Source organism: Osmerus mordax, chromosome 5, assembly GCF_038355195.1.
Source record: "Osmerus mordax isolate fOsmMor3 chromosome 5, fOsmMor3.pri, whole genome shotgun sequence".
Classification (NCBI taxonomy): Eukaryota; Metazoa; Chordata; class Actinopteri; order Osmeriformes; family Osmeridae; genus Osmerus; species Osmerus mordax.
The window spans coordinates 3336827-3358632 of record NC_090054.1 but is presented as its reverse complement, the minus strand read 5'-3'; the positions used below and the strand labels follow the sequence as shown (position 1 = coordinate 3358632).

Here is a 21806-nt window from a genome sequence, read left to right as displayed (position 1 = left end):
GGCTGGGCGTAGGACACAGGAGCCTTGCCCCAGTGAGTCCTCCTGGCGCTGAGCTCACAGACGGGGGGCCAGTACCCGGCCTCTGGGACGCTGGTTAGGGGCCTCAGTGTTGAATCGAGCCTTCCTCTACAAGAGGAGAGCGGGCCAGATTAGGGAGCGGATGATAGAGGGGAGCGGGTGCAGTGGGGAGGTGTGTGTGTGCAGTGGGGAGGTGTGTGTGTGCAGTGGGGAGGTGTGTGTGTGCAGTGGGGAGGTGTGTGTGCACGCTACAGTGTCCTGGTGCTGTCCTGTGTCGATGGAGCAGCCTGAGGCTGTAGTAGCAGGCCAGAGTGGAGGGAGATGGAGCAGCCTGAGGCTGTAGTAGCAGGCCAGAGTGGAGGGAGATGGAGCAGCCTGAGGCTGTAGTAGCAGGCCAGAGTGGAGGGAGATGGAGCAGCCTGAGGCTGTAGTAGCAGGCCAGAGTGGAGGGAGATGGAGCAGCCTGAGGCTGTAGTAGCAGGCCAGAGTGGAGGGAGATGGAGCAGCCTGAGGCTGTAGTAGCAGGCCAGAGTGGAGGGAGATGGAGCAGCCTGAGGCTGTAGTAGCAGGCCAGAGTGGAGGGAGATGGGACGGGGGCCAGTGCCGCGTGAGGAGGCTCCTCCCACCAGCTTAGTGTCTTGGCCTGTGGTTGGCTGGGCTGATTTGGCGGCGGCCCCCTGCTTGCATAGCAGCCGTTTCCCAGGCAGGCAGGTGCCGAGGAGGAAGTGTCCAGCAGAGACAACACATGGAACAAAGACCTCAATACATGGTGCTGGCAGGGCCGGGCAGAGATGGGCTGGTTTAACCAGGGTTGGAGGGGGATGGTGTGGTTTAACCAGGGTTGGAGGGGGATGGTGTGGTTTAACCAGGGTTGGAGGGGGATGGTGTGGTTTAACCAGGGTTGGAGGGGGATGGTGTGGTTTAACCAGGGTTGGAGGGGGATGGTGTGGTTTAACCAGGGTTGGAGGGGGATGGTGTGGTTTAACCAGGGTTGGAGGGGGATGGTGTGGTTTAACCAGGGTTGGAGGGGGGTGGTGTGGTTTAACCACGGTTGGAGGGGGATGGTGTGGTTTAACCACGGTTGGAGGGGGATGGTGTGGTTTAACCAGGGTTGGAGGGGGATGGTGTGGTTTAACCAGGGTTGGAGGGGGGTGGTGTGGTTTAACCAGGGTTGGAGGGGGATGGGCTGGTTTAACCAGGGTTGGAGGGGGGTGGTGTGGTTTAACCAGGGTTGGAGGGGGATGGTGTGGTTTAACCAGGGTTGGAGGGGGATGGTGTGGTTTAACCAGGGTTGGAGGGGGATGGTGTGGTTTAACCAGGGTTGGAGGGGGATGGTGTGGTTTAACCAGGGTTGGAGGGGGATGGTGTGGTTTAACCAGGGTTGGAGGGGGATGGTGTGGTTTAACCAGGGTTGGAGGGGGATGGTGTGGTTTAACCAGGGTTGGAGGGGGATGGTGTGGTTTAACCACGGTTGGAGGGGGATGGTGTGGTTTAACCAGGGTTGGAGGGGGATGGTGTGGTTTAACCACGGTTGGAGGGGGATGGTGTGGTTTAACCAGGGTTGGAGGGGGGTGGTGTGGTTTAACCAGGGTTGGAGGGGGATGGGCTGGTTTAACCAGGGTTGGAGGGGGGTGGTGTGGTTTAACCAGGGTTGGAGGGGGATGGTGTGGTTTAACCAGGGTTGGAGGGGGATGGTGTGGTTTAACCAGGGTTGGAGGGGGATGGTGTGGTTTAACCAGGGTTGGAGGGGGATGGTGTGGTTTAACCACGGTTGGAGGGGGATGGTGTGGTTTAACCAGGGTTGGAGGGGGATGGTGTGGTTTAACCAGGGTTGGAGGGGGATGGTGTGGTTTAACCAGGGTTGGAGGGGGATGGTGTGGTTTAACCAGGGTTGGAGGGGGGTGGTGTGGTTTAACCAGGGTTGGAGGGGGATGGGCTGGTTTAACCAGGGTTGGAGGGGGGTGGTGTGGTTTAACCAGGGTTGGAGGGGGATGGTGTGGTTTAACCAGGGTTGAGGGGGATGGTGTGGTTTAACCAGGGTTGAGGGGGATGGTGTGGTTTAACCAGGGTTGGAGGGGGATGGTGTGGTTTAACCAGGGTTGAGGGGGATGGTGTGGTTTAACCAGGGTTGAGGGGGATGGTGTGGTTTAACCAGGGTTGGAGGGGGATGGTGTGGTTTAACCAGGGTTGGAGGGGGATGGTGTGGTTTAACCACGGTTGGAGGGGGATGGTGTGGTTTAACCAGGGTTGGAGGGGGATGGTGTGGTTTAACCACGGTTGGAGGGGGATGGTGTGGTTTAACCAGGGTTGGAGGGGGGTGGTGTGGTTTAACCAGGGTTGGAGGGGGATGGGCTGGTTTAACCAGGGTTGGAGGGGGATGGTGTGGTTTAACCAGGGTTGGAGGGGGATGGTGTGGTTTAACCAGGGTTGGAGGGGGATGGTGTGGTTTAACCAGGGTTGGAGGGGGATGGTGTGGTTTAACCAGGGTTGGAGGGGGATGGTGTGGTTTAACCAGGGTTGGAGGGGGATGGTGTGGTTTAACCAGGGTTGGAGGGGGATGGTGTGGTTTAACCAGGGTTGGAGGGGGATGGTGTGGTTTAACCAGGGTTGGAGGGGGATGGTGTGGTTTAACCAGGGTTGGAGGGGGGTGGTGTGGTTTAACCAGGGTTGGAGGGGGATGGTGTGGTTTAACCAGGGTTGGAGGGGGATGGTGTGGTTTAACCAGGGTTGGAGGGGGATGGTGTGGTTTAACCAGGGTTGGAGGGGGATGGTGTGGTTTAACCAGGGTTGGAGGGGGATGGTGTGGTTTAACCAGGGTTGGAGGGGGATGGTGTGGTTTAACCACGGTTGGAGGGGGATGGTGTGGTTTAACCAGGGTTGGAGGGGGATGGTGTGGTTTAACCAGGGTTGGAGGGGGATGGTGTGGTTTAACCAGGGTTGGAGGGGGATGGTGTGGTTTAACCAGGGTTGGAGGGGGGTGGTGTGGTTTAACCAGGGTTGGAGGGGGATGGGCTGGTTTAACCAGGGTTGGAGGGGGGTGGTGTGGTTTAACCAGGGTTGGAGGGGGATGGTGTGGTTTAACCAGGGTTGGAGGGGGATGGTGTGGTTTAACCAGGGTTGGAGGGGGATGGTGTGGTTTAACCAGGGTTGGAGGGGGATGGTGTGGTTTAACCAGGGTTGGAGGGGGATGGTGTGGTTTAACCAGGGTTGGAGGGGGATGGTGTGGTTTAACCACGGTTGGAGGGGGATGGTGTGGTTTAACCAGGGTTGGAGGGGGATGGTGTGGTTTAACCAGGGTTGGAGGGGGGATGGTGTGGTTTAACCAGGGTTGGAGGGGGGTGGTGTGGTTTAACCAGGGTTGGAGGGGGATGGGCTGGTTTAACCAGGGTTGGAGGGGGGTGGTGTGGTTTAACCAGGGTTGGAGGGGGATGGTGTGGTTTAACCAGGGTTGGAGGGGGATGGTGTGGTTTAACCAGGGTTGGAGGGGGATGGTGTGGTTTAACCAGGGTTGGAGGGGGATGGTGTGGTTTAACCAGGGTTGGAGGGGGATGGTGTGGTTTAACCAGGGTTGGAGGGGGATGGTGTGGTTTAACCAGGGTTGGAGGGGGGATGGTGTGGTTTAACCACGGTTGGAGGGGGGATGGTGTGGTTTAACCAGGGTTGGAGGGGGATGGTGTGGTTTAACCACGGTTGGAGGGGGATGGTGTGGTTTAACCAGGGTTGGAGGGGGGTGGTGTGGTTTAACCAGGGTTGGAGGGGGATGGGCTGGTTTAACCAGGGTTGGAGGGGGGTGGTGTGGTTTAACCAGGGTTGGAGGGGGATGGTGTGGTTTAACCAGGGTTGGAGGGGGATGGTGTGGTTTAACCAGGGTTGGAGGGGGATGGTGTGGTTTAACCAGGGTTGGAGGGGGATGGTGTGGTTTAACCAGGGTTGGAGGGGGATGGTGTGGTTTAACCAGGGTTGGAGGGGGATGGTGTGGTTTAACCAGGGTTGGAGGGGGATGGTGTGGTTTAACCAGGGTTGGAGGGGGGTGGTGTGGTTTAACCAGGGTTGGAGGGGGATGGTGTGGTTTAACCAGGGTTGGAGGGGGATGGTGTGGTTTAACCAGGGTTGGAGGGGGATGGTGTGGTTTAACCAGGGTTGGAGGGGGATGGTGTGGTTTAACCAGGGTTGGAGGGGGATGGTGTGGTTTAACCAGGGTTGGAGGGGGATGGTGTGGTTTAACCACGGTTGGAGGGGGATGGTGTGGTTTAACCAGGGTTGGAGGGGGATGGTGTGGTTTAACCAGGGTTGGAGGGGGATGGTGTGGTTTAACCAGGGTTGGAGGGGGATGGTGTGGTTTAACCAGGGTTGGAGGGGGGTGGTGTGGTTTAACCAGGGTTGGAGGGGGATGGGCTGGTTTAACCAGGGTTGGAGGGGGGTGGTGTGGTTTAACCAGGGTTGGAGGGGGATGGTGTGGTTTAACCAGGGTTGAGGGGGATGGTGTGGTTTAACCAGGGTTGAGGGGGATGGTGTGGTTTAACCAGGGTTGGAGGGGGATGGTGTGGTTTAACCAGGGTTGAGGGGGATGGTGTGGTTTAACCAGGGTTGAGGGGGATGGTGTGGTTTAACCAGGGTTGGAGGGGGATGGTGTGGTTTAACCAGGGTTGGAGGGGGATGGTGTGGTTTAACCACGGTTGGAGGGGGATGGTGTGGTTTAACCAGGGTTGGAGGGGGATGGTGTGGTTTAACCACGGTTGGAGGGGGATGGTGTGGTTTAACCAGGGTTGGAGGGGGGTGGTGTGGTTTAACCAGGGTTGGAGGGGGATGGGCTGGTTTAACCAGGGTTGGAGGGGGATGGTGTGGTTTAACCAGGGTTGGAGGGGGATGGTGTGGTTTAACCAGGGTTGGAGGGGGATGGTGTGGTTTAACCAGGGTTGGAGGGGGATGGTGTGGTTTAACCAGGGTTGGAGGGGGATGGTGTGGTTTAACCAGGGTTGGAGGGGGATGGTGTGGTTTAACCAGGGTTGGAGGGGGATGGTGTGGTTTAACCAGGGTTGGAGGGGGATGGTGTGGTTTAACCAGGGTTGGAGGGGGGTGGTGTGGTTTAACCAGGGTTGGAGGGGGATGGTGTGGTTTAACCAGGGTTGGAGGGGGATGGTGTGGTTTAACCAGGGTTGGAGGGGGATGGTGTGGTTTAACCAGGGTTGGAGGGGGATGGTGTGGTTTAACCAGGGTTGGAGGGGGATGGTGTGGTTTAACCAGGGTTGGAGGGGGATGGTGTGGTTTAACCACGGTTGGAGGGGGATGGTGTGGTTTAACCAGGGTTGGAGGGGGATGGTGTGGTTTAACCAGGGTTGGAGGGGGATGGTGTGGTTTAACCAGGGTTGGAGGGGGATGGTGTGGTTTAACCAGGGTTGGAGGGGGGTGGTGTGGTTTAACCAGGGTTGGAGGGGGATGGGCTGGTTTAACCAGGGTTGGAGGGGGGTGGTGTGGTTTAACCAGGGTTGGAGGGGGATGGTGTGGTTTAACCAGGGTTGGAGGGGGATGGTGTGGTTTAACCAGGGTTGGAGGGGGATGGTGTGGTTTAACCAGGGTTGGAGGGGGATGGTGTGGTTTAACCAGGGTTGGAGGGGGATGGTGTGGTTTAACCAGGGTTGGAGGGGGATGGTGTGGTTTAACCACGGTTGGAGGGGGATGGTGTGGTTTAACCAGGGTTGGAGGGGGATGGTGTGGTTTAACCAGGGTTGGAGGGGGATGGTGTGGTTTAACCAGGGTTGGAGGGGGATGGTGTGGTTTAACCAGGGTTGGAGGGGGGTGGTGTGGTTTAACCAGGGTTGGAGGGGGGTGGTGTGGTTTAACCAGGGTTGGAGGGGGATGGTGTGGTTTAACCAGGGTTGGAGGGGGATGGTGTGGTTTAACCAGGGTTGGAGGGGGATGGTGTGGTTTAACCAGGGTTGGAGGGGGATGGTGTGGTTTAACCAGGGTTGGAGGGGGATGGTGTGGTTTAACCAGGGTTGGAGGGGGATGGTGTGGTTTAACCAGGGTTGGAGGGGGATGGTGTGGTTTAACCAGGGTTGGAGGGGGATGGTGTGGTTTAACCACGGTTGGAGGGGGATGGTGTGGTTTAACCAGGGTTGGAGGGGGATGGTGTGGTTTAACCAGGGTTGGAGGGGGATGGTGTGGTTTAACCAGGGTTGGAGGGGGATGGTGTGGTTTAACCAGGGTTGGAGGGGGGTGGTGTGGTTTAACCAGGGTTGGAGGGGGATGGTGTGGTTTAACCAGGGTTGGAGGGGGATGGTGTGGTTTAACCAGGGTTGGAGGGGGATGGTGTGGTTTAACCAGGGTTGGAGGGGGATGGTGTGGTTTAACCAGGGTTGGAGGGGGATGGTGTGGTTTAACCAGGGTTGGAGGGGGATGGTGTGGTTTAACCACGGTTGGAGGGGGATGGTGTGGTTTAACCAGGGTTGGAGGGGGATGGTGTGGTTTAACCAGGGTTGGAGGGGGATGGTGTGGTTTAACCAGGGTTGGAGGGGGATGGTGTGGTTTAACCAGGGTTGGAGGGGGGTGGTGTGGTTTAACCAGGGTTGGAGGGGGATGGGCTGGTTTAACCAGGGTTGGAGGGGGGTGGTGTGGTTTAACCAGGGTTGGAGGGGGATGGTGTGGTTTAACCAGGGTTGGAGGGGGATGGTGTGGTTTAACCAGGGTTGGAGGGGGATGGTGTGGTTTAACCAGGGTTGGAGGGGGATGGTGTGGTTTAACCAGGGTTGGAGGGGGATGGTGTGGTTTAACCAGGGTTGGAGGGGGATGGTGTGGTTTAACCACGGTTGGAGGGGGATGGTGTGGTTTAACCAGGGTTGGAGGGGGATGGTGTGGTTTAACCAGGGTTGGAGGGGGATGGTGTGGTTTAACCAGGGTTGGAGGGGGATGGTGTGGTTTAACCAGGGTTGGAGGGGGGTGGTGTGGTTTAACCAGGGTTGGAGGGGGGTGGTGTGGTTTAACCAGGGTTGGAGGGGGATGGTGTGGTTTAACCAGGGTTGGAGGGGGATGGTGTGGTTTAACCAGGGTTGGAGGGGGATGGTGTGGTTTAACCAGGGTTGGAGGGGGATGGTGTGGTTTAACCAGGGTTGGAGGGGGATGGTGTGGTTTAACCAGGGTTGGAGGGGGATGGTGTGGTTTAACCAGGGTTGGAGGGGGATGGTGTGGTTTAACCAGGGTTGGAGGGGGATGGTGTGGTTTAACCACGGTTGGAGGGGGATGGTGTGGTTTAACCAGGGTTGGAGGGGGATGGTGTGGTTTAACCACGGTTGGAGGGGGATGGTGTGGTTTAACCAGGGTTGGAGGGGGATGGTGTGGTTTAACCAGGGTTGGAGGGGGATGGTGTGGTTTAACCAGGGTTGGAGGGGGATGGTGAGGTTTAACCAGGGTTGGAGGGGGGTGGTGTGGTTTAACCACGGTTGAGGGAGGTCTAACCAGGGTTGTGTGTCATCTGCTGTTGATGAAGGTTTCTGCCTGGAGATCTTGTGGAGAGAGAAAGGAGAGAAAGTACTTCCTCACTGTAGCCTATTGGCCATTTGTGTTTCCATGGTCATTTTCTTTGTTAGCGTCCTCCATCCCGCCCGCTCCTCTCCGCCCCTCTTCCTCTTCACCTTGAGTTCCCCTCTTCGCTCCGTCCTCTGGTCCTCATCACACTCCTGTTCGATCTCCAGGACCTGCCGCTGGAACGTCCAGTGGTTCCAGGAGAGCTCAAAGGTCATGTTTCTCTCTCACTCTCTTCTTATCGCTCTCTGACGTCTCCGTCGCAGGCCCTGAGGTGTTTCCATAGCGACGGGCCGGTTGGGTGTGCTCCTCTCTGGAAGCAGGATAAGTGGGATGAATGGATCTATCGGTTGTGTTCTCTGTGCTGAGCCCAGGGCGACATGACATGGTTGTGTTCTCTGTGCTGAGCCCAGGGCGACATGACATGGTTGTGTTCTCTGTGCTGAGCCCAGGGCAACATGACATGGTTGTGTTCTCTGTGCTGAGCCCAGGGCGACATGACATGGTTGTGTTCTCTGTGCTGAGCCCAGGGCGACATGACTTGGTTGTGTTCTCTGTGCTGAGCCCAGGGCGACATGACATGGTTGTGTTCTCTGTGCTGAGCCCAGGGCGACATGACATGGTTGTGTTCTCTGTGCTGAGCCCAGGGCGACATGCGGTTTCAGACGCGGGACATTGTCTACCTGCGTAGAAACAGGGTGTGCTGACAGAACGTTCTGGAAGGCTGATCTGAGAGCTGAAGAGGAGCCATTGTGTTCCGTCTGTGGTCAGGATGCTCCAGGATGCTCCAGGATCTAGTTGTTTATCTTTCCTGACAGTCTGGAATGCTGTCAATGAACCTCCAGCAGAATAAGACGTTTGAGAGGCTTAATAAGAGACTTGGGTCTAGTGTTTGGACAAGTTGAAGGGCCCTTCTGGACAACAATGTCACCTAATTTCACCCCGTATGTCACCCAGGTCTGCTTGTTAAAGGGCACAGCCACATAACTGGTGAGAGGGGGGGAGGGGTGGGGGGGGGGTGGGGGGGGGTACCAGATGGTCACCTTCTGGCAGCTCACACAACTCTGTTTGTGATCTAATATAAAAGTTTACCTGATTTTTGCCTTGATATTGAAGCATACTTCAATTGTGACCTAGTATTAGAGCATTCACATTTGCAGTGTGATAATAAAGCATTCTTAGTTTGTGAGTGCATAAGGTCGAAAGCCTGGATCGATTTGGACATATCTTTTTGTTTTCTGGCCTTTGCATTTTTCTTGGACAGCGACAGTTTGAGTTAGACAAGAAATGCAGGGGAGAGAGGGGAGGACATGCAGGAATGCACCGAGCCGGAATCGAACCTGTGTGCTTCGTTAGGGCCTCAGCCCATATGGTACGAGGTCTACCCAGTGAGCTACAGGGGAGCCCAGATTTGGACCCCGGATATGGACACACCTTGGGCTCGAGGTATACCAGAAAACGAGCTGAGAACACATTTGGGTTGGGTTAGGGTTATGGTTGGGTTAGGGCCTTCCCTAGCCATGGCTAGGGCTGCCTCCAGGGCCCACATGCTCATGCTAGCCCTCGCTGAGTCCTCCTACAACCACGCCCCAGTCCTCCAGATCAGGCCCTGCCAGCTGTGACACGCTCTGCCTCCGCTGCCTTGGCAACGTGGGTTGACGGACAGGTGGGGCGCAGGCGGGCAGGGCATAGGTCAAGCTGCTGGCTGATTGGCCGGTGGGTCACTGTGGTGTAATGAGGAAAGCGGTGGGGGGAAGGAAGGTGGGAAGAGGCTGTCTGCTTCATCAGTTAGTCTGAGGTCGTTATCAAAACATTACTTGAGGGTTGAGGTCAGCTGAGGGGTAGTTCTATAGGCGTATGTGAAGCCCTCTGTGACATTGCTTGTAAAAAGGGCTATACAAATAAATTTGATTTGATTTGATTTTGATTACTCATTCACCCAGATTCACCTTCTTTCTCCTCTCTCTCTCCTCCCTCTCTCCTCATCTCTCTTCTTCCGCTCTCCTCCTCTTCCTGTCTCTCCTCCTCCCTCTCTTCTCTTCCTTCTCTCCTCCTCTCTCTCCTCTCTCCTCCTCTTCCTCTCTCTCCTCCTCTCTCTCCTCCTCCCTCTCTTCTCCTCTCTCTCCTCCGCCCTCCCTCTCTTCTCTTCCTCTCTCTCCTCCTCCCTCTCTTCTCCTCTGTCCTCCTCCCCCTCTCCTCCTCTTCCTCTCTCTTCTCCTCTCTCTCCTCCTCCCTCTCTTCTCCTCCTCTCTCTCCTACTGTCTCTCCTCCTCCCTCTCTTCTCCTCTCTCTCCTCCTCCCTCTCTTCTCCTCCTCCCTCTTTCCTCCTCTTCCTCTCTCTCCTCTCTCTCCTCCTCCCTCTCTGCTCCTCCTCTCTCTCCTTCTCCCTCTCTTCTCCTCCTCTCTCCTCCCTCTCTTCGCCTCCTCTCTCTCCTCCTACCTCTCTTCTCCTCCTCTCTCTCCTCTTCCCTCTCTTCTTTTCCTTCTCTCCTCCTCCCTCTCCCCTCTCTTCTCCTATGGGTCTAATCTGGGGTCTGGATCTGATGAGGGTGTATGGGAGCTATCAGGGTGCGATGAGGGACCTCGGGCCGTGTGTGTGGGGGGGGAATTGTCATTTTGGGGGGATTGTAACCTTCTGATAGGAAAGTATTACTGTGGAGTTGATCACTGGGCCTGAGTTAAGCCTGTGTGTGTGTGTGTGTGTGTGTGTGTGTGTGTGTGTGTGTGTGTGTGTGTGTGTGTGTGTGTGTGTGTGTGTGTGTGTGTGTGTGTGTGTGTGTGAGGCTTCCAGCTGTCACTCCAACAGATACACAGTAGTCTGTCACTTCATCTCTTTCACCCTCTATCTCTCCCACCCACCATCTCTCCTACCCTCCATCCAAAACTGTTCTCCGGAGCTGTACTTGAGTTGGACTGGCAGACTGCTCCGCATGGCTGTCACTCAGTCGATGGGTGACATTTAGCCAGGCGGTAGATGTGTGGAGCGTTAAGGTGATGATAATAGGACACCTTCTCCAAATGTAAAAGCCTTCTGCTCCTAAGCAACAGGCTGCAGTGGCTTCCTGTGCAGTATGGTCTCAGACAGACAGGGGAAGAAGACTCGATTCAGGACCCTGCAGAGGAGACAACTCCTTCCCTCCACTTCCCTCCTTCCTCTCCTCCTCTTTGTCCCTTCCCTCCATCCTCTTCCCCCCCCCCTCTTCCCTGACATTATCCCAGCAAGCATCAGTTGTAATTGTGTCAGAGGGATGCTCAGAGGGATGCTCTTTGAATGAAACAACAAAGGGAGATGTCAGTCATGCGCTGCGTCTGCTCATTTCCTCAGAGATGGGCTGGTGTGGCAATCTGCAATCAGCTACCCAGTCGTCGTCGTGCCCCCCAGAGCTCAGCGCGAGCCATACCTGGCTGCTTCTCTGAGCGAGATAGCGAGGAAGAGGGGAGGGAACAATGAAATATGACACCTCTGATCAAAAGTCATGTTTTTGCGAGACGTCTATATTACTACAAGCTCCAAGGGTTTTCCAGTCAAGTTTGAAAGAGTGTTGCAGTCAGTTGGGGGTGTCTTCCTTGATGGCTTGTGTTCCTCCCTCTCACGAAGAGAGAGAGAGGAACCCATCTGAGCTGTCGAGCAGCATGTCTGAACAGGGATATTTCCCCACACCACCCCTGGAAGCCCTCAGCATGTCCAGGTCTGACACCTCTCTCTACTGGCTAGGTTGGGTTCCAGAGTGTTCCATATGGCATTCCATACGGCCTTCTGGAAATGTTTCGGTTACAGTTAAGGGTTTGAAAGTGTTCTGCACGTCTTATTAGGCGATGTAACATTTAATAATCAACCTCTCCCCCTGGCTAAGCCTGATGTAAGAGCTGTGTTGCTATGTCAACGATCTACGTCATTATCTTAGCATTGTTTTTTTACACAAGGACTTACGTTTGTTAATTTATCTGCAGACATTTTTACCTGGGGCCCACTGTTCAGCTAAAGTGACATTTTCTTAGCTAAATAAGTGACTAGATGACAAGCCATTGACGCTAGCCATCTGCGTGCATTGAAGTTGTTGATAAATGGAAGTATCGTTGGGGTTCAATTAAGAATCATGAAAAATGCATACAAAACCCATAATGCATTGCGCGACTGGCTATCTCAGTCTTGCATAAGTCTCTCATAGGGAAGCTTCATGCAACAGGTACATATAAGTGTAAAGTTATGTTGAAGTCAAACACGTGCAGCTGGCCCCTGCTGCTACTGAGCTGTCCTGCTGGTGCTTCTATGTGGAGCCTTATACTGGGTATTATATAGTAGCACTCCCATCCTGCCATGAGAGCATGGCATGGTCTCTGGTCTCCAGGAAGAGAGGTTTGATTAGTCTCCATGGCGACGGGTCTCTCTGGTCTCCATGGCGACGGGTCTCTCTGGTCTCCGTGGCGACGGGTCTCTCTGGTCTCCATGGCAACGGGTCTCTCTGGTCTCCATGGCGACGGGTCTCTCTGGTCTCCATGGCGACGGGTCTCTCTGGACTCCAAGGGGTGACGGGTCTCTCTGGTTTCCAAGACGATTGGTCTCTGTCGCCCAGCAGACTGAATGTGTAAAGATGAGCAATGACCAGCAAGCCCCATCTCTCTGAGGTCATCATGACCACCCATTCAATTATGGCTCCTATTAAGTTAATAGCTACAGTCTTCCACGTCGACCATTTATTCAGTTCATCAGTGGCTTCCTCACACAGTTAATCTAATAAAAGCCCCAGAGTGGGTTTTTATTAGATTGTATCAATACTACGTACCATAACAACAGCCTCGGGGTGGTGGTGTGTCGGTCGGTCTGAGGTCCAGGGTGCTGCTGAGGGTGGTGGTGTGTCGGTCGGTCTGAGGTCCAGGGAGGTGCTGAGGGTGGTGGGGTGTCGGTCTGAGGTCCAGGGAGCTGCTGAGGGTGGTGGGGTGTCGGTCTGAGGTCCAGGGAGGTGCTGAGGGTGGTGGTGTGTCGGTCGGTCTGAGGTCCAGGGAGGTGCTGAGGGTGGTGGTGTGTCGGTCGGTCTGAGGTCCAGGGAGGTGCTGAGGGTGGTGGGGTGTCGGTCTGAGGTCCAGGGAGCTGCTGAGGGTGGTGGGGTGTCGGTCTGAGGTCCAGGGAGGTGCTGAGGGTGGTGGTGTGTCGGTCGGTCTGAGGTCCAGGGAGCTGCTGAGGGTGGTGGGGTGTCGGTCTGAGGTCCAGGGAGCTGCTGAGGGTGGTGGTGTGTCGGTCGCAGTGGTCAGCTGGAAGAAAGCTCTTTGTGACCTTGCCTATACGAATACAGTTTGATTTGAATCAGTACCAACAGTATCCCTCACCTGTTTCTATTTTCTGAACAGGAGCTTCTCCTCCTCTCTACACTGCTATTTCTCTCCTCTCCACAGTCCTCTCCTCTCTCCTTTCTCTTTCCTGTCCACACTCCTCTCTCTCTCCTCCTCTCCTCATCCACTCCTCCCCACACTCCTCTCCTCATCCACTCTCCTCTCTCTCTCCTCTTCACACTCCTCTCCTCTCTCTCTCCTCTCCACACTCCTCTCCTCTCTCTTCTCCTCTCTCTCCTCTCCACACTCCTCTCCTCTCTCTTCTCCTCTCTTTCTCCTCTACATACACCTCTCTTCTTTCTCTTCTTTCTCTCCTCCACTCTCCTCCTCTCCACACTCCTCCCCTCTCCCCATCCGTCTTCAGTTCTCTTCCTAGACCCGGCTTTGGCTCTGAAAACAGTCTATCCGTAGTTTTCACAGTGTTACAACTCAGCAGATGGTTAAAGAATGATTAGACTAATAGCACAGTGTCTGGCATGCTACATAGAAAGCTCGTTGTTTGTTGTTGTTTCAGTTGACATGATGTCTGCTTCGTCGACATACTTTCACTTGAAGTTACAAGGGATTTTAATTTGTATAAAGGGCTGTGGTGAATAAAGGAACAAGTTGGACACATTATTCATGTTGCGCTTCACAGCTCTTCAGTTTGACATCATCGCCTTGACAGTAAAGAGTTATGCCTGCCCAGTGATCAACAGGTTTCTCTTAGTAGCTTGTGGATGTAAAATGCTTCAGTGGCTCTCGGGACTGTGAATGCAGGACTGGCGTCAGGGCAGGGAGGTATGTCAGAATGCTTTTAGTTAGAGAGGTATTCAAAGGAAGGGTTTAGACAGCTTACACAGCTTGTGTTCTGTTCGTCTATACGTATGCACATATGTCTTTAAAGGGAAAGGTAAGAGCGTTTTTGCACTTAGCTGCCCGTGAGCTTGGATTTCTGCTCTGGTGAAGGGGGGGGGGGGTCTGAAGGTGAGGCAGGTCAGTGGTCTGAAGGTGAGGCAGGTCAGTGGTCTGAAGGTGAGGCAGGTCAGTGGAATGAAGGTGAGGCAGGTCAGTGGTCTGAAGGTGAGGCAGGTCAGTGGAATGAAGGTGAGGCAGGTCAGTGGTCTGAAGGTGAGGCAGGTCAGTGGTCTGAAGGTGAGGCAGGTCAGTGGAATGAAGGTGAGGCAGGTCAGTGGTCTGAAGGTGAGACAGGTCAGTAGGGTAAAAGTGAGGCAGGTCAGTGGTCTGAAGGTGAGGAAGGTCAGTGGTCTGAAGGTGAGGCAGGTCAGTGGAATGAAGGTGAGGAACATCAGTAGGGTAAAAGTGTGGCAGGTCAATGGTCTGAAGGTGAGGCAAGTCAGAGGGGTGAAGGTGAGGCAGGTCAAAGGGTGAAGATAAGGCAGGTCAGTGGTCTGAAGGTGAGGCAGGTCAGTGGTCTGAAGGTGAGGCATATCAGAGGTTAAAGGTGAGGCAGGTCAGGGGTCTGAAGGAGAGGCAGGTCAGTGGGGTGAAGGTGAGGCAGGTCAGAGGGTGAAGATGAGGCAGGTCAGAGGTTAAAGGTGAGGCAGGTCAGTGGGGTGAAAACAAGGCAGGTCAGCATCCCATATCACCACCCCATATCACCATCCTATATCACCATATCACCATTCCATATCACCATCCTATATCACCTCATCACCATCCTATATCACCATCCCATATCACCATATCACCATCCCAGATCACCATCCCATATCACCATTAGAGCCTGACCGATATATCGGCGGGCCGATATTATCGGCCGATATTGGGCATTTTCCAAACTATCGGTATCGGCATTTATAATGGCCGATAAATGAATATTAATGTTTTTTATTGTGTTTTTGTTCAAAGGTCTTTAAGTTACATATCTTAAGTTTCAATTTTTATACATTTTATTTATCAGAAACTGCATTAACATATTATTTTAGTGAGGGAATAATAACAGGAGTCAGATGGCTGAGCAGTTAGGGATAATTAATCGGCATATTAATCAGAAGGTTGCTGGTTCGATTCCCGGCTATGTCAAATGACGTTGTGTCCTTGGGAAGGCACTTAACCCTATTTGCCTCGGGGGAATGTCCCTGTACTTAGTCGCTCTGGATAAGAACTTCTGCTAAAAGTGACTAAATGTAAACTACAAATAACTACTGTTAGGGAAATCAATTTATTTTGTTACGCGTTTCTGGATTTTTTAAATATTTTTTTATATCGGCCGATATCAGAATATCAGATTTTTAAATCACCAAATATTTGTATCGGTATCGGCCTTAAAAATCCTTTATCGGTCGGGCTCTAATCACCATATCAACATCCCTTTTCACCATCCCATATCACCATCCCATATCACCATATCACCATCCCATATCAACATATCACCATCCCATATCACCATCCCATATCACCATATCACCATCCCATATCACCATCCCATATCACCATCCCATATCACCATATCACCATCCCATATCACCATATCACCATCCCATATCACCATCCGCACCCTGCTGGCTCCGAGCTGCCGCCGGCTGGACCCTGACAGAGAGGGCCCTGCTGGGGACTGGAGAGGCCCTGCTGGGGACTGGAGAGGCCCTGCACAGGAAACTGATGTGTCACAATTGTTTGTAGTTGAAGCCGTACCTTTACAACTGCATGTTCAAGTATGTTTTTAACCTCTCCTAAAGTCCCAAGAAAAAATTCGAAAAGAGTGCTTGGGATAAAGCTTTGGTGCTGAGGCGCAAAATGTTTGTGTTCTTTTTCCAAACACAGTTTGGTGTGAACCCAGAATGAGCCTGGGCTGTTCCTTATTTATCTCTGATGGAATATGTAGCTGCATGCTGCCCCCAGCCAGGAGCTATGATTCAGACACAGTCAGCTCTTATCCTAAATATAGATGAAATGTAACACAACACCCAACGTTAATCTAGATTCTGCATCACAAACATATTACTGGTGTTTACTCTGCAATCTGCTCTAGCTAGCAGGCGCTTGGCGAGCCCAGCTCTGCTCTAACACGTTAGCCACACACAGACCTGCAGATCTGGACCACAGTTGAGGTCTGCTCTGGCTGCAGCCATGGCTTCACTGCCGGAGCGGAAGACAGCCTCCTGATCTCCTGGCAGGTCCAGGGAGTCAGGGGGAGTCAGAGGGAGTCAGTGGGAGTCAGGATGGGTTAGGAGGAGTCAGGATGGGTTAGGAGGAGTCAGGATGGGTTTGGAGGAGTCAGGGGGAGTCAGGATGGGTTAGGAGGAGTCAGGATGGGTTAGGATGAGTCAGGGGGAGTCAGGGGGAGTCAGGAGGAGTCAGGATGGGTAGGGAGGAGTCAGGGGGAGTCAGGATGGGTTAGGAGGAGTCAGGGGGAGTCAGGAGGATCCAGGAGGAGTCAGGATGGGTAAGGAGGAGTCAGGAGGATCCAGGATGGGTAGGGAGGAGTCAGGGGGAGTCAGGAGGAGTCAGGAGGATCCAGGATGGGTAAGGAGGAGTCAGGAGGATCCAGGAGGAGTCAGGAGGAGTCAGGAGGATCCAGTAGGAGTCAGGAGGAGTCAGGGGGAGTCAGGATGGGTAAGGAGGAGTCAGGAGGATCCAGGAGGAGTCAGGGGGAGTCAGGAGGATCCAGGAGGAGTCAGGAGGAGTCAGGATGGGTAATGAGGAGTCAGGAGGATCCAGGAGGAGTCAGGAGGAGTCAGGATGGGTAAGGAGGAGTCAGGAGGATCCAGGAGGAGTCAGGAGGAGTCAGGATGGGTAAGGAGGAGTCAGGAGGATCCAGGAGGAGTCAGGGGGAGTCAGGAGGAGTCAGGAGGATCCAGGATGGGTAAGGAGGAGTCAGGAGGATCCAGGAGGAGTCAGGAGGAGTCAGGAGGATCCAGTAGGAGTCAGGAGGAGTCAGGGGGAGTCAGGATGGGTAAGGAGGAGTCAGGAGGATCCAGGAGGAGTCAGGGGGAGTCAGGAGGATCCAGGAGGAGTCAGGAGGAGTCAGGATGGGTAAGGAGGAGTCAGGAGGATCCAGGAGGAGTCAGGAGGAGTCAGGATGGGTAAGGAGGAGTCAGGAGGATCCAGGAGGAGTCAGGAGGAGTCAGGATGGGTAAGGAGGAGTCAGGAGGATCCAGGAGGAGTCAGGGGGAGTCAGGAGGAGTCAGGAGGATCCAGGATGGGTAAGGAGGAGTCAGGAGGAGTCAGGAGGAGTCAGGATGGGTAAGGAGGAGTCAGGAGGATCCAGGAGGAGTCAGGGGGAGTCAGGAGGAGTCAGGAGGATCCAGGATGGGTAAGGAGGAGTCAGGAGGAGTCAGGAGGAGTCAGGGACCAGCCTCAGGCTTCCTCCCCTTTCGGCCCTCGATGCTTCTTCTTTTATATTTAGTCATTTCTTTACTCTCCCCCTCCTTCCTCTTTTCTTTCTTGTGTGATTGCTCTGCTCATTTCCCATTAGTTGTTCCATTAGCACTGTGATTCAGCCAGATGCTGCAGAGCTGGAATTAATTTCTGGGACTCCTGTTCTCAAGGGAATGTCTAGTAATGGCACCATGTGGAGGCTGCCTATAAGGCTGTCCAGCTGGGGTACCCTGGAGGTTGGAGAGTGTAGGACAGGACACGGTCATATGTCCTAAAAGAAGTTCACCGGTGACTGGTTACCATGACAACAGTAACATAAATATTGATGTGTTTGTGTGTCCCAGACCAGTGCACCATGACCAGGTCCTATCTCTTCCTCCACAAGTTCTGGTTCTTCAGCACCATCTACTACTTCGGAAACTGGGTCTTTATCGGGGTGAGTCTGACATTCACCCCACACATCTGGCCACAGGCACACACCTGAGCACACACACACCTGACCACACACACAGCTGAGTACACACACAGCTGAGTACACACACACACCTGACCACACACACCTGAACACACACACACCTGACCACTCACACACCTGAGCGCGCACACACACCTGAACACACACACACCTGACCACACACAGCTGAGCACACACACAGCTGACCACACACACACCTGACCACACACTCATTGCTATGTTTTGCAACCGGAGCATCGACCAGAAGACCAAAAAACGGTCTTTCTGTCAGAAAAAAAAACTGCTGTCATTCAGTCATATTGTGACATATCTAGGTTAAATTTGGCACAGTTCTTCACTGTCATCTTGAAGCCTATCAGTCAAAGTTACATTTGATTTTTTGACACAAAGAAAGCGAGGGAATGTACACATTTCCATATGACACCCCTCTCAGCCATTTGGATTGTATTAATTTGTCCTACGTAACTAATGGAAAGACATCCATTCTAAACATCTGTACAAAATGTCAAGTCAATTGGACCTACGGTTTTCCAAAATTGTCACTGTACAGGAAAATCCATCATGGCCATCACTTTGAAAAACAAGGTCTGATGTGGGCCATTCTTGGTGTGGGAGTTAGTCATGGCATGTTGTATCAATGTGGCAAATGTAGTTTTTACCCATGAGATCATGAGATAGTAGTTTACTAATGATAATACCAACAAAACCATTAGGGTTCCTCCTGACAGAGGAATCCTAATTAAGGAACCTATGTTACTGTAACAAACAATATGTATGAAACCTATAGAATGTTAGTGTAATAATAGACCTATGTTCCTGGAATGACCGTCATTGATTGTTCATAATTGTTTTTTTGGACACAATTTAATAAACCTATGTTTCTGGAAGGGACACAATTTAATAAACCTATGTTTCTGGAAGGGACACAATTTAATAAACCTATGTTTCTGGAATGAACAATATAAGAGGCCTATGTTCCTGGAATTAATAATATGTAATATGAAAGCGACCTACAGTATGTTCCTGTTGTGAGCAATATTGAAGACATACAGTATATTTCAGTAAGGAACAATATTAATAGACTTACAGAATTTTCCTGAACAATATTTCACATGCTTATGTTCCTTTATACAACAGTAAGTTTTGACCAGATCATTTGATTGGACAAGAACCAATCCATAAGTAATGATGTAGTACTCATGGACCATCCCTGGGTCTTTCAACTGCAAATCACTCCACTATACAGATGTTCTTATAACCTTTAATTAAATTAACTATCGTATCTGTCTTAGATTGTAACAAACTTTGCACCGCAAAGATGAACATAATCCACAAATAACATTTGAATAATGAATGGTCATCAGGAGAGGATGAAGGACATGGGTTTTGCTAGACATAAAGCTCTACTGGGGCAGAGGTCCTTATTCATATCCCTTTCTTTTCTTCCAAGCTTGCTGCGCACAATGCACTACTCGGCTATAGAAACTCCCCTTGTTTAACCCACTGCACAACCGTTCAGGGACGCAAGTTTGATATCAACTTTGTCAAGGACATCAATAGTTAATGCGAGCGCACAGTTCTTTTTCGCATTCATTTGAGCGCAAATACAGTTCTTTTGATCTTCATGTAATATTGTTTTTATGTTTTAGTCAAAGTAAGATGATCAGTAGGCCTATCATTTAGAAACTATCTTTATTTTTGTAGTGTTTTCTTAGCCTATCTCAATTTGTCTCGACTTGTGTGCCGAGTCCGACACCTGGACTTCTGTGTCCGTGCTGCAGGGGCTATTTGGCAAGCTCAGAAGAGCGCGCTGACATGGAATTCTGTGGGCATCGGTTTGTGTTTTTGGTTAAACTGCTTTGATTTTACAAGCGTTGATTGGGATACTGCGTTTATTTTTTCTGGGATTATCAATCTAAATTAATGCACTGAGTAAATTGTTAAAACTCAAACTTTTGATTTTACTGAGGCACAGCAGATTTATACTGGGGCATATGTGCCCCAGTAAAAAGGGTCTAACGATTCCCCTGATGAAGGAACAGTAATGTGAAAACCTACAGGACGGCCAGTCGCTTGTGTGCAGCATTTTTTTTGGTGTTGCTTGGCAACAGTCCTATCCAAGTCCAGTTGTGTTGCCGGAGCCAATTAAAGGATCAAATAAATAAGGAAGTCATAATTTGTTGTCGTTTATTACCTGTCCGTTATCACAACTTGGCTGAAGGTCTGTGGTTATTCAATATAACAGCTCTCCCCTCGTGTGATATAGCTTAAATATGCCATATTTAATAGACCTGTTCCTATAATTACTAATATTAATAGACAAAGACCAATGTCCCCGAACAGTATATAATATAGTTACTGCATGTAACTGGACTGACTAACATGAGTAGACCTGTAATCAACAACAGTGTACCGTCCTGCTGTTATCAGAAGAGCACACGACTACCCCATATTTCAGGCAACGGATCAAAGCAGGCGGGAAGTAAACATCATCTGAACAGGCTGTTATCATCGGCCTTCAGTGCTTTCTAAATAGCATCTAAAGACTGTAGCATGTCTGGGCCTCTAGCACTGTTGTGGAGGACATGCAGGAAATCCGATGTTTTGATTACAGGGATCTAATATGTGTGTATGTTGGGCATCAGATGTTTCTTCAATTGATTAAATTGACTTAACATGTCGGACAATGTGTTAGTATGGAAATTGGAAAAACAGTTATGACAAAAATGGGTTGATTTAAAAGGGGTGGGGGGATTTCATAGGGCTCTACTTTAGGGGTGGTTGTGGTTTTGGTGACCCTTATTAGAAGATGGTGTCTAATGTAGTCATCTGTCGTGTGCTACAGGGACATCCAAGCACAATTTGTGATGTTTGTTTAAAATTCATTTGATTTACAATTGTATTAATCTCTGACATTCTCCCACAATTAACACACACACACACACACACACACAGGTGTTCCTGCTCGGCCTACTGGTGTCGTGCTGCAAGGGCAAGAAGTCCGTGATTGAGGGCGAGGTGGAGGCAGACGACTCGGACATGAGTGACGATGACTATGCCCACTGACCTGCTGCACACAGGGACAGCCTGCCCGCGGAGAGGGGAGGGAGGGGGGGGGGGGGGTGGGGGGAAGATATCATAACATGCTGGTACTTTTAAGATGGTTTCCAAAATGTTGGTATATGTTTATTTAAGAAACAATATGAAAATGCAGTATATAAATGACTGATTTCAACTTTTACTTTTTTCTTTGTTATTGCAGACGTTGCTATAGCCAAACGTACTAGTTGTTCAGTTGTGTTGAGTTTGTCCCGCCCTAGTTGGTCAGGTGTATCTGTACCTGCTGCGCCCTGTGATGTGGACGCTGTAGGAATCCCTGCTGGGTCCTAAAGTCTGCCTCAGATAGAAGTTGTCTTGCACACAGCTTTAATGTTGTTTAGATTGTCACTGATTGATTTGCCAGTGCTGAGGATATGAAGGGACAAGACGAGCAAATAAGATCTGAATCTGGAAGAGAAACTGTCTGTGCACAATGACAACTAGAGCATGGGTCTGCTGAGTAATTAAATATGGCTCATGGAGTGATGTCCTGATCTTTGCAAACAGGAACCATATGCTTAGATTTGATTGAATGATGGATTTCCTCTTTCATCTGCTCTGTGCCAGCTAAATGCATGAGGTAGTTTATAATCTACCTATCCGAACTCCATCACTGACAACTGCACATATATCACCCTTCCACATATTTAAAAATACAATGTAACATATGGTTCCCTTTTGTGCTGTGTATAACATATGGTTTGCTATGATTCTGTTGCTGTAGTTACCATGGTTTAGCTTTTTTTGTCTCAGGATACCTGGCCTCTATTGTTCGATTGATATGTTGTCTTTCTAACTATTACTGAGCATGATGTAATTTGACTACTACTGACAGTGTCCCTTATTTATATTGAATAAATTCTGAATTTGTTACCTATTGTTGCTTTTATAGAAACAACAAAAATATCTGCTGGACATGCAACAGAACACTATGTACAATACCTCAATACACACTTCACTGTACTGCAGTGGTACTACAACTACAATACTACAGTACAACTACTACAATTCAATCAGGAGAGACCTGGGATGAGTAAAGTGATAT

At 51.4% G+C, this 21806-nt stretch overlaps 1 protein-coding gene across 1 annotated transcript in view; it reads left to right on the top strand.

The window, feature by feature from the left end:
* lmbrd1 (LMBR1 domain containing 1) overlaps positions 1-20782 on the top strand; it is a 71132-nt gene extending 50350 nt beyond the window's left edge. Inside the window, 2 exon segments of the mRNA XM_067236473.1 lie at positions 17532-17623; positions 20618-20782. Coding sequence (XP_067092574.1) covers positions 17532-17623; positions 20618-20728 — 203 coding nt within the window. The 3' untranslated portion in view covers positions 20729-20782.
* Positions 20783-21806: the final 1024 nt, after the last annotated feature.